Source organism: Anolis carolinensis, chromosome 4, assembly GCF_035594765.1.
Source record: "Anolis carolinensis isolate JA03-04 chromosome 4, rAnoCar3.1.pri, whole genome shotgun sequence".
NCBI classification, from domain to species: domain Eukaryota; kingdom Metazoa; phylum Chordata; class Lepidosauria; order Squamata; family Dactyloidae; genus Anolis; species Anolis carolinensis.
The window spans coordinates 237,290,624-237,303,558 of record NC_085844.1 but is presented as its reverse complement, the minus strand read 5'-3'; the positions used below and the strand labels follow the sequence as shown (position 1 = coordinate 237,303,558).

At 40.5% G+C, this 12,935-nt stretch overlaps 1 protein-coding gene across 1 annotated transcript in view; it reads right to left on the bottom strand.

Moving 5' to 3' along the window:
* Nucleotides 1-3,644: 3,644 nt before the first annotated feature.
* Nucleotides 3,645-12,935, bottom strand: part of edn3 (endothelin 3) — an 83,498-nt gene continuing 74,207 nt past the window's right edge. Inside the window, exons 3-5 of the mRNA XM_062978993.1 lie at nucleotides 8,134-8,310; nucleotides 6,163-6,268; nucleotides 3,645-5,201 (exon numbers count right to left, since the gene is read on the bottom strand). Of these exons, the coding sequence (XP_062835063.1) occupies nucleotides 6,199-6,268; nucleotides 8,134-8,310 (247 nt within the window). The 3' untranslated portion in view covers nucleotides 3,645-5,201; nucleotides 6,163-6,198. The remainder of the gene's footprint in view (nucleotides 5,202-6,162; nucleotides 6,269-8,133; nucleotides 8,311-12,935) is intronic.

Sequence of the window (12,935 nt, the reverse complement as noted above, 5' to 3'; positions counted from 1 at the left end):
ACCTTTACCTTTACCTACTGTGAAAATCAAACAAATAGACATAAGAATGGATAGAATGGGAGCCCGTTCATATTCTTGACAGCAGAATGATTTTCTAATGCAGCATTTTATTTCCTGATATATATTGCTAGGATGCAATGGTTTAGTCCCTGTGAATCCCACTGATTCTGCCAGAATGTGAAAGGGACCCAAGAGTTTTTGTAGACCACAAGCCAACAGCATGATGGAACAGGTTAAAAAAGCCAATGTGTCTCAAGGCTGTATCTATAGGAGTATAGTGCCAAGATCGAGGGAAGTCATTGTACCAATCTATTTTGCTTTGGTTAGACCTCACCTGGAATAACACTGTGTCCAGTTCTGAACACCACAATTCAAGAAGGATATTGACAAGTTGGAAAATGTCGAGAAAAGGGTGACCAAAATGATAAAAGATTTGGAAACCAAGCCTCATGAGAACAGTTTAGGGAGCTGGGTCGGTTTAGCTTGGAGAAAAGAAGTCAGAGAGGGGACATGATAAACAAACATGTCTAAATATCTGAAAGGATGTCACATTGCAGGGGACTGTTTTCTGCTACTCCACAGATTAGAACATGTCTTTGAAGTTCTAGGTCTGGTTACATCCACAGCAGATCAGTTTTCACGATGTTAACAGACAAATGTGTGGAATAGATAGGAAACCTTCAGCCCTAGAGTTGAATCCCATCCATTTAGATTCTAGTATTGTTCTCCACATGGCCTTACCTCCTTTTCCATTATCATATTGTATGGTGGTTTCCCATGTTTTGTAAACTTTCATCTCACTTTAAAAGATTAAAATGCATCTCGTGAGACTTAGTGATTGGCAGCAGAAACTTCAAACTGAAATCCGCTGTATTTTTGGTCCCACCTACCACTGGAATGTCGGTCCCATCCTTTGCCTTTGGTCCCACCCAGGACAAGAATGTTGCCCCAGGAATTATTCCAAAATTGATACAGCCCTTGAGGTAAAAACAGTTCTCTCCTTGATTTAAAAAGCAGAAGATGTGCACGCAACACACACCCCAAGAGAGACCCATGGACTACAGCTGTTGTTATTATACACCTTCAGGTCAATTCCAATCTATGGAAACCCTGTCAGGGTTTTTCCAATAACACATTAAATATCTGTTGGCATCATAAAAATTTCTTTCTTCTTTTATTTCTTTCTTTCAGGTGCCATAAATCTGTTTTATCTGCAGGGGGTTGACATAGCTGCCCTTACATAAAACAAAATGGTCACAACTGACTATGGCCAAATGCATGACTAAATTGTTGGGTTAGGTTTACACATTGCTTTATTTCATGTGACTGAATTTTTGTTTCAACTATAAGCACCTGGGTTACAGAAAGTATTTTCTTTAGTTGTTAGACATCTGGGATTGTGTAGCATCTTGGCAAAGTTGATACTCTTGTCATATATCAGCAATAAACTAGTGATACACACATGAATGCCATTCCTTGATTCCGTGATAAGAAAGATTCCATTACAGCAGGTCTGGAGAACATTTGGCCCTCCAGATGTTTTGGATCTCACCTCCCAAATGTTCCAGCCATTGCAGGCGATGGTAAGGGACTTTTGGCGCAGAACTCCGGACCAAAGTTTCTACAATTCAGCATTATATCCTGAAAATTTCATGCATAGTGAAATTTTGGGCTGCCACTTTGAAAATTTCATCAGTAAACAAAAATATGTGAAAAAAATTAAATAACACTGGTATATGTGCATATGTTGGCCTCGTTGCATAGGATTTTTAAAGGCAAGGAATACTCAAAAGTGGTTTTGTCCATTTCTTTCTCTGGAATATAGTCCTCTGAGGCAGCTACTCCAGCCCACCAGAACCCGACTGGTAACTGTCACCCAGAGGACCTTTTCATCGACTTCCCCAAGACTATAGAACTACCTGCCGGAAGAGTTACGACAACTAAATGAGCTGTCGGAATGTCAAACTCATTTGAAGACCTATTTCTTCCGGAAGACCTACCCATCCCGTTTTAATCACGAATTTTAAACTTACATCTTATGTTTAATGTTTGTTCTGTGTATTTTAATATGTATCTTGTAGAAATATGTTCTAATATATGTATTTAATAGAATGTTTTTAGATGATTATGTGTTTTTACCGATGCTGTAACCTGTCTCAAACAACTAGGAGAGGCGAGTAAGAAATAAAACTATATTTATTATTATTATTATTACTATTATTATTATTATTACTATTATTATTATTATTATTATTATTATTATTATTATTATTATTATGCTACAGTAGTATTTGTAGATAGTTTCCCACCCAAGTTTTAACTGAGGCTGACCCTCCTTAGTTTCCATTTAGAACAACCTGACCTACATCAGCTATCCTCATGGCAAAGTAAGGATTTTATATTTTATGGCCATCTGGTCTCCCAAGAAAACCCCAAACTTTATTTTTAATTGCATTTTCCCTCCAGCCCAATATATAGTTTAGGGATGAGCAACTGTCAAGGATTGGGGGCTATACTGGCCCTCCAGGAGACCTGGAATGGCTCCACATCATAAAAACAATCCCATTTTCCCTCTTGTGTCCCATATCTATTCTAGGCAGTGTGGGAACATTTTAACCACATTCCTCCCCACAGCCATTTTAGACCAGAACAGTCCTTTTTGTAAGAACAGGGAGTGGCCCTGAAATCTTCTGCAGTCCTTCTTCTTCTCCCCCTCCTTCTCCTTCTTCCCGTTCTTCTTTTCTTCCCTTCCTTCTTGGCCTTTTGTTGGCCTAAAATTGCCTTGGGGAGCAGAAATGTAGCAAAAAATGCTCCAATATCACTGGAATACATTCAGTGGGTGTGTGTGGGGGGGGGGGGGGGGAACAAATATTTTTGAAACTTGGGGAACCCTGGTTGAAACAATATTGCCTACCTCTGCTCTAGTTGGTGTGTTTTGGTCAGTACTACATAGAAAGAGATAAATATATAAATGCAGATAAATCTATCCAAAGCTCAATGCAAACGACTTCTTGTTGAGGACTATGACGAGAAATGTAACTTCTAGATGCCATCTTCCAATGTTCAGGAGAAGCTGAAAATGGCTTGCTGATCCTCAGTGCATTCCCACTCCAACCGATAAAGTGACCCTATAACAACTTTGTCATGTAGTACTATGGGCTACTGGGTACTGAATGTATATGGATTCAGTTTCTACCACAAAATAATTAATTACAAGTTAGATGAAGAATGTGCTTGACACAAGAATAGTACTGGGTGGTTTCATTTTTTGATTCTCTGGAATTTGTACAAGGAACATATAATGGAGTCCACAATAAACACCCACAGAGATCTATGGCTTCTTTTTCTTACATGTGGACAACAGACAAACATACAGCTGGATTGGAGCCTTAGTTTGAGCAGCAAGACTTGCTTTGAAAAGAATCACTCACAAATTGCACATACCTATTGCGATTAAAATAAAAATCAGGATCAACAGAAAAGATTATTTCCTTTAAGAAAATTCTGATCTTCTCAACCCACTCAATTAAAAGAAATATGCAAAGTAAACAAGAACCATATTTTTTCAATACAAGAAGTAATCCACATTTCCATAAAATGCAATAAATTATAGAAAAGTAACAAAATGTGATACTGGAGAGACATTTCACTTTGATAGGTTGAATAATTTATTTATGTAATATATTTATATATTTTATATATTTATATATATATTTATAATTTGTCTGACAAAAGTTCTCTTCCTTTCTTGCTTAAGACATTGTCCTTTACCTCTTTGCAAATTTTATTTGGCTGGTTTTGTGGGTTGCTCATTTGCAGAGCTAAGGTACTCGGCTTACAGCCTTAACTGCTGTCTTCAAACTTGTATCCCAGTAAAATATAAAGCTTTTATTGAAAAAAACCCCACAGTTTTTACCAAAGCATCCTTTGAAAGGCTTCCAAGCATCAATAAATGGTTCCCCTGGTTTTTTTTCCCTGTTTGATTAGCAAACACAGGGAGAATGTTCTTCTAAAATTCTTCTTAAGCCAAACCTGCCCCCAACTCATTCATATGGTCCTCAGTTGTGTTGAAACATATCCAGTCGTTCTGTATTTTGCGATCTTCAGAGTCACTTTCCATAATTGCAAATAACTGCTCCCTCCCAAGTCTTTCCAATCATCCATCTTATACAATTCATAATTAACCACTAACACAAGCCTTTCAGTGTCTGTAACTCACGTATTTTTGAGATTTTACAGTTTCTTCTTAAAGAAGTTTTCAATTTTGTTGGCTGGCAAGAACAAGTCACCAGCACTATGTCTCTTAGCTGCTATTCTTATCTCTCTTTCAAAAGCCAATTTCAGTGCAGAGATAGTTGGCACGTAAAACCCGACAATCTATGAAATACTCACAGTATACTGTTAGCTTGCTATATATTATAATGATAGTAATATTAGCCATTCATATTTAATCTGCATAGATATTGTCATGTTTTGCCGCTGAAATTACAATATGAAGACAGGTTTGAATAACATTAGGGAGAAAGGGTTTTTTAAATATAAAAGTGACATCATCAAACAAAAGTAATTTTTTTTCTAAAGTACCAATCACAACTGTCTGCAGAAAACTGGAAAATTAAGAAAATTGAGTTTGCCCATGCCTCAAATACAGGTTAGCATCCAATCAGTGAAGCACCAGGGATATTTATGTTTTGCTGTTATTGTCTTCTTGTAATGTCATTGATTTTATTTAGATAGGTTTTAATCTGTGTTTGGTTTTAATCTTTGCTGGATTGGGTTTGTCCCCATGTCAGCCGTCCTGAGTCCCTTCGGGGAGATGGAGGCAGGATATAAAAAAATAAAGTTATTATTATTTAAAAAAACAAGCCGGTTAAACAATATTTCCCTCACTTGTCCCATGCGTTGATCAAGTAAGAAAGTTTATCCCTTGAACTTGCTGGTAGTGACTGCTATTTGGACTTTGAAAATGGCAAAACGGTTTCTTTCCAAAATGGATGGAAGTCGCCACGTTCTGTTATGACATACCAGAACACTGCAGGAAAGTACAAGGTTCTCCAGAGAGGAGAAATTTCCGCCTTCAGGATGGCATCAGTTCCAGAAAAGGTAGGACCTACTGCTAGATAATCCATTTGAGAATCTGGGCACATTTATCCACCTTGGATGAGCTTCATATCTTAGGTAATAGCTTCTTAACTTGGTACCTTTGAAAGAAGAAACACATTTAAGTTTGAGTGGGTAGATAGTAATGAAAGTGTATTCCTATATGGCAGGGGGTTGGATGGTCCTTGGGGTCTCTTCCAAATTAGGATTCTGTGATTGTATGATTTTGTCAATTCAGTCAACAAAAACAGAGTGACAGTGTGGTATAGAGGTTAGGGTTAGGAAAACTGGTGCCTTTCAGGTATTTAGGACTATAAAGCTCATCAACATAAGACAGCATAATCAAGGGCCAAATATTTGGGGCACTCAAGGGCATTAGATTACCTTTCCCTGAATCAGATAAGGAGTATCTCCCCTGAAATTTGCTAGAGAGAGAGACTGAGGAATGCATAATCATCATTCTTCTGATTCACTGTCTAGCAATCTGTGGGATATTGGGAGTGGCCAATAACCACCTTCTCCCACCCAACAGCCACCTCCTGCCTTCAAAATGGTTGTGAAGTAGTCATACAAGCAGCTCTGCAGAGCTTGGCAATTGCTTAGGAGAGGAACTACAAAGCAATGTTCTTGGAGTTGTTACGGTCTGCACACATCTTCTAACATTTTAGTCTATGCCTTTATAGATCAATGTATATGAAGCGAATTTACCACCTGGAAGCCCATCTAATGCTCAATTTTTAAAATTATCCCATAGTAATCAAATTCTTTTATGTTTAGTTTACTTTACAACACCATTAGAATGAAATTTTCTGAATTAAGGCAAAGATAGATATCACTCCTACCTCAAGGCAAATTCTATTCTATTTTGGCCAAATGAGCAGGTGGGATTAGAAACTCCTTTAAATTGCACACGATCAGGTAAAAACTTGTTTGCTACATGCTTCTAGTCTTCCTTTTTTTTAAAAAAGCCCTGAAAATAATTGACTCGAAATGAACTAAAACACTGTTTCTTTCCTCCAAATGTTTCCTCTACATGCATCTATAATTAAAATACAGACATACCTCTTTCCTTAGGAGCTACCAAATTATCCTGAGCTACTAAGTGAGAACATGCTCCATTTCTCCAGGGGGTTCTGTTTCTCCTGTGCTGCCCAGTTGTTCTTTACTACTGTGGAAGGAAATAGAACATTTTTTTCCTTAATTTGAATTAGATCAGACAGACAGAAGCTTTCTAAGGCACCAAACATCACTTTAGACAATGTTGTTGTTGATCTCTGACAACAACAGTGCATCACTTAAGAATATTTGGCTGGCATCCTGTTCAGTATTTGCATGACTGTAATCTTGGTGAATTGGTTTGAGCTTTGGACTACAACTCTAGAGACCGGGGTTTAATTCCCTACTCTTTCATTGAAACTCACTGGTTGACCTTGGGAGAATCATACTCTCGGCTCCAGAAACCCCAAGATTGCTTCAGAAATGACTTAACGGCACTCAACAACAAAGTTGGATTTCACAATCTCATAATTTCTGGGATTCACATTAGTATGTGGCCATCATTTCTCAGCACCCCATTGTTGGGAAATGACATAAAAGGTAGGTTTTATTGAGGGTGACATGACAAAAATAGTTACAGCTCTAGGATTCCAGCACTGTAGCTATCACTGGCCATGCAAAATCTTGACCAAAATAGTTATAATACTGATTAACAAAACTGAAATACTTGGTAAGGCATTTCAACCTCTGTCTTTGAAAAAAACAAAAACAAAAAAACAATCTGTATATACTGTATTTTCTGGCGTATAAGACAACTGGGCATATAAGACAACCCCCAACTTTTCCAGTTAAAATATAGAGTTTGGGATATATTAGCCATATAAGACTATCCCTCTTCCAACGTACACCAAGTTAAAAAGACTATCAGAGTGGTAGCACCTCTTTCACCTATCTATGCTTCTTCGCTGCAGTCCTCAGAAGCGAGATCTGAGAGGCAGAGAAGAAAGTAGGTTAATAGGATACAAGGGCAGGCCAGACGGGTGAAAGAGGCATGTTTTTCTGGGCTCTTATCTCTTTTTTCCATACCCCGGGCGTTCCGGACGCCTGCAGCTTGCTCCGCCCTTCACTTACACCTTCCCAGTGAGGCACTCCCTCACCTCGTCATCGGGACCACGTTATGTCACTTCTTTCCACAAATCCTTATGAGTGGATTTTCTTCTACCATACTTGTACAGTGCCGCCCTTGCTGCTTTCATACGGTCACCACATATGACGGGAATACGGCCGTGGATGTTTTGAGCTCCCCCCACCATATGCGGCGACCGCAGATTCTCCAGTCCGGCTAGGAAGTTTTAGCACCTTCCCTATAAGATGATACCGGCATATAAGACAACTCCTGACTTTTGAGAAGACTTTCCTGGGTTAAAAAGTAGTCTTATACACCAGAAAATACAACAAAAGGGGTACAATTTTGTGAGGGTTTTTTTTTTTTTTGAGCAGCAGAAGCCAAAACATCTTTAGACAGGTTGAGTATCTCTTACTCCAAAATGATAAATTTCCATGTGAGTGGCTGACAAAGTGAAACCTTTGTTTCAGGATGGCTCAATGTACACAAACTTTCTTTGCATGCAATAATATAAAAATATTAGACACAAAATTACCTTCAGTCTATGTATATGTGTATATGAAAGAGAAATAAAAGTTGTGTTTAGACTTGGGTCCCATCTCCAAGATATTTTATTATGTATATGCAAATATTCTAAATCTGTATAAATCTGAAATACTGAATCCTTCTGCTCCCAAGCATTTCAGATAAGGGATGCTTAACTGGTATGAGCCATTATATCATTCCTCTATCCACAATATTTAGCTACATTTAGTTTAGAATGCATGCCCTCTAATTTTGTTTTTTATTCTAATATTTTCATCTCTTCAAGGAACACTTATGTAAGTTGCGATCTGGCATATTTGGAAGGTGCCAAGAAAGAAGGCTGGTGCACACCATTCTCAGTTACAGATATAATACACTTCTCTTACCATTGGCCAGCCTGGGTCCTCGTGCAAAAATTCATGCATGACTTGTCACATCTATCTGCACAGGAGCAGCGCAGCGAAGGCCATTTTGATGACTGCAAGCTCTTGCGATGCTGCTCTGTAGACCTTTTGCCTCTGAAACTTCCTCTGTAATTAGCCAGCCCATATGGAACAGTCCTCCTGGAATAGAAGATATATATTTTTAAAATCCCTTAAAACAACCCAAACTACTTTGGACAGTTCTCATATGGATGAGAGCTGTTGTCAAGTACTAGATTTATGACATACTGAATTGAGATGTAGTCAACAGAGCTTTAAACGATTTTACAAGTCAACAAAGTTTAGCCTCAGTTTACCATTCCCCTTCAATCAATCCTGTGAACTAAAAGAAGAGATCGCGAACTAATTCACTACAGACTAAGCCTGCCATCTTCTGCATGGGAAAGACTGGCTGAACTCCCCGTGACTTATTTCTGAAAACACAAACCACAGGATAGGAGTGTATTAAAAGAGTGAAAAAAGTTAATCAGGAAACCCAGCAGAAAATAAATGTTCAGTTTTCTCATCAACCCCACATTTTAGGAGATTGTTTTAAACAGCTGCAGCAGTCTTTTAATCTCGGGCCCATAGAAAGTCTCTAAAGGTCTAATGAACTGTATACAGAGAATTATTTTCCCTTTTTATTCCAGTTTTACTATACTGATATACAACTAAAATACTCTGAGAAAATGCATCTGTTTAATGATCTTCAAAGAGGGAGAGTCCACCAACCTCCAAGGCAGTCTATTTCACTCTCAAACAGCTTCTTACAGTCAATGTTTAGATGGAAACATCTAAACTTAATCTTTAGATGGAATCTGCTTTGCAATTGGAAACCTTTGGTTTGTGTTCCAGTTTCTGGAGCAGCAGAAAACAAACTCATCCCATCTTCTACATGAATAAATTATATCCAATATAAATATGCTGTATTCAAAATCTGTGCACTTGTTTTTTTATATTTTTACTAGCTTGGGGACCAGGCAATGCCTGGGTTATTTGAAAAATGCATTGTTTGTTTTTGGATGTTAGGTATTCTCAGTCTGGTGTGGGTGAACTACAATTCCCAGAAATGTGGGTCAATCCTCCACGAACCTTGCCAGTATTCAAAGTTGACCATATTGAGTCTGTGTGCCAAGTTTGGTCCAGATCAGTCATTGGCCGGGTTCAGTGCTCTCTGTATGCAGGTGAACTACAACTCTCAAAATAAAGGTCAGTTCCCCCAAACCACAGCAATATGTTCAGTTGGCCATGAAGCCAAGTTTGGTCCAGTCCATCATTGGTGGGGTTTGGAGTGCTCTTTTATTGCAAGTGAACTATAAATCCCAGTACCTACAACTAACAAATGTCAAGGCCAATTCCACCCCAAATCCACCAGTATTCAAATTTGCGAATATTGGGTATGAGTACCAAATTTGGTGCAGATCCATTGTTGTTTGCATTCACAGTGCTCTCTGGGTGTAGGGGAACTATAATTCATATAAATCAATGTGAATTTTCCCCAAAGACCTCCAGGATTGTTTGTTGATCGGGGGGGTTCTGTGTGCTAAGTGAGGTCCAGGACCATCGTCGGTGGAGTCCAGAGTGTTCATTGATTACAGGTGAACTATGCATCCTAGTACCTACAACTACAAAATGTACAGGCCAATTCCCCTCAAAACCCACCAATATTCAAATTTGGGCATATCGAGTATGCATGCCAAGTTTGATCCAGATACATCATTGTTTGGGTTCATAGTGTGTTCTAGGTGAAATACAATTCCTATAAATCTCTCCAAAGATCTCCAGTATTTTTTGCTGGTCATGAGGATTCTAAGTGCCAAGTGATTTCCAGGTCTATTGTTGGTGGGATCTGGAGTGCTGTTTGATTGCTGGTGAACTATAAATCCCAGTACCTACAACGGCTATAAATCTAGGTGAATTCCCCCTAAATCCCTCCAGAATGTTCTATTGGTCATGGGGGCTCTGTGTGCCAAATGTGGTCCAGATCCATTGTTGGTGGGGGTCACAGTGCTCTGCCTTGATGCAGGGTGAACTACAACTTCCATCCTGTTCAGTCAGTCCCCAAAACCCCTCCAGTCTGTTCAGTTGCTGATCAATTCCTCTGTTTGCTGTGTGCCAAGGGAAGGGTAAGAAAGTTTTAAGGGAGAGGCATTGGGCGTGATCATGCAAATTCCACAACATTTGAGAGAGAAAGGAACCCTGGGATGCCTGCTTATGCTGGAGGAAATACATCAAATCGAGGTTGAAATGGTCCCCAAATGAAAGCATTCCTTGGGTGGTGGGCCATAGTGTTTGGGGAGGACATTGGCAGGGTTTGGGCTACATGTTCATGGTGTTCGCTATAACCTGCATGTCAGTGGAGGGAGGGCTATTGGTGTCTCCTTAGTGCTGGGAACTGCAGCTGTTTGTGAAGGCAGGAGGTTGTCTATGTAAGTGGACACCTCCGCCATATACACACATACAGAATTTCACTTTTATTATGTGTATAGATGATGAAGTTGTCAGAAACTTTCATTAGATTCGTAAAATGAACAATGCTCCAAAAAGGATTAACCACCACTCAACTAGAATCTCTTAAATTCAATTCAATAAGTATGATGACAAAAATAACATAAATGCTAGCTACTTGGATGACCTCTCAGGTTGTATTTTAATGTCCTTTGTCTTCCAATATTTCTGTCACGACCCTGGCTACAGAGCACCAATAACCATACACAGAGGCCAGAATCTATCTAATATCTTTATTGAAGGAATATATAAAGTTAATAAAAACAAGTGTAGAAAATAGTTCGGAATTAGACCTTTCAGGAAAGGTCAGAATTAGTCCAAAAAAGCAATGTCCAATAAGAAATATTAAGGTCCAAAGTTGTAATCCAATAACCGAAACACTCACTTTGCCAAGCAAAGTGAGGGGAGATGACAAGGTCCTTTAGTCCATGAAACTTGAGCGAGGCTAGGAAGTAACTTGATACTTAAAACAAGGCTTGAACGTGGAACAAGGTAACTAAGAACAAGAACAAGGTCCGTGGAATAACTTGATAAATCCGTGGAACAAGGCAAGGATTGATCCTGGGAAACAAGGCAAAGTCCGTAGATAAACAAAGGCTGGGAAGCAAGGCGAAGGCTGGATAGCAAGGCAAGGCTTGAGCAGGAGCGAGGCTTGAACCGGAGCGCGCTGTCCAGACACAACTTGCTCCGTAGGCTGACGAATTGACTCCGCGAAGTTACTACGCGGGTAAAACACCTAAATAGAGTCTAGCTTTCCCGCCGAAGCAGTTCTCTGGGAATCAGAACCGAAAGCTAACTCAGAGACCAGATGTGAGACTCCCCAAAGATTCTCACGAGAAGCAGTCTTAATTGGCCACATTCTTAGCTGCAATCCTCGCACTCCTGCGCGAAGCTGAATCCAAACTTCTCTGTTGTTTACAAAACTCCCGGCGCAAGAATACGGGAGAAGTAGGCTCTGGGCTTGTTTGACATACTTCTGGGAGACAACTTTCTTGCAGGTGCAAGGTTCCCAGATCTGCCTGGGAAAGATCTGGCTGAGAGGAATCCAGTTCAGACTGGGAAGGTAAAAAACCCAAGTTTTCATCTTCATCAGGAATTACAATGTCCTGAGCAGGACTACAAGGCCCATGGGTCATCACACTATCCCCCTCCTCAAGGCCCCTCCCAAACTGGGGCCCTCTCCCCGAGGCGCGAGGTCGTGGTTTGGTGGGATAGGTCTGATGAAAGCGACGGGTTAGATCAGGAGCATGGACTGTGGAGGCGTCTTCCCAAGAGCGTTCCTCAGGGCCAAAACCCACCCAGTCAATGAGATATTGTAGGCGGCGGCGGTGAAAGCGAGAATCCAAAATGTCCTCAACCTCGAACTCCTCCTCCCCATTCATCAAAACAGGAGGGGGGGCCGGTTGGTCTGTATCAGGTCGCACACCATCCGCCGGAAGGAGCAGGGAACGGTGAAACACGGGGTGAATGCGCATTGAACGCGGAAGTTGGAGTTTGAAAGTCACGGGGTTTAATTGCGCCACCACTGGATAGGGACCAATGAAACGGGCATCTAACTTCCGGCAAGGGCGGTGGGAGGGCAGAAAGCGAGTGGACAGGAAAACCCGATCTCCTACCTTGATTTCGGGGCCCGGCTGGCGATGTTTGTCAGCGTGGCGTTTATAGTCCTCCTTGGCTTGGTCCAGTTGCTGGAGCAAAAGTTGTTGCACCGCTGTGAGTTCCTGCAGCCAATCCTCTGCTGCGGGAACCTCTGAAGTTTCAATGACAGGGGGGAAGAAACGTGGATGGAAGCCGTAGTTTGCAAAGAACGGCGTTTCTTTTGTAGAAGCTTGAACTCCATTGTTGTAGGCAAACTCAGACAGTGGTAACAGAGAAGCCCAATTGTCCTGTTGATAGTTTACATAACAGCGAAGATACTGCTCCAAAGTGGCATTGGTGCGCTCCGTTTGCCCATCTGTTTGGGGATGATGAGCTGAAGATAAGCGAGAGTCTATGCCCAATAGTTTTTGTAGTGCCTTCCAAAAACGAGAGGTGAATTGAGATCCACGGTCTGTGACTAAACTCTTGGGCAATCCATGTAGTCTGAAAACATGTTGAAGAAATAGATCCGCAGTTTCCTTGGCCGTGGGGAGGCCTTCGCAGGGAATGAAATGGGCTAACTTGGTGAATAGGTCCACCACCACTAAGATCGTGGTGAATCCACAGGAAGGTGGTAGGTCAGTGATGAAATCCGCGGAAATTATTTCCCATGGGCGAGA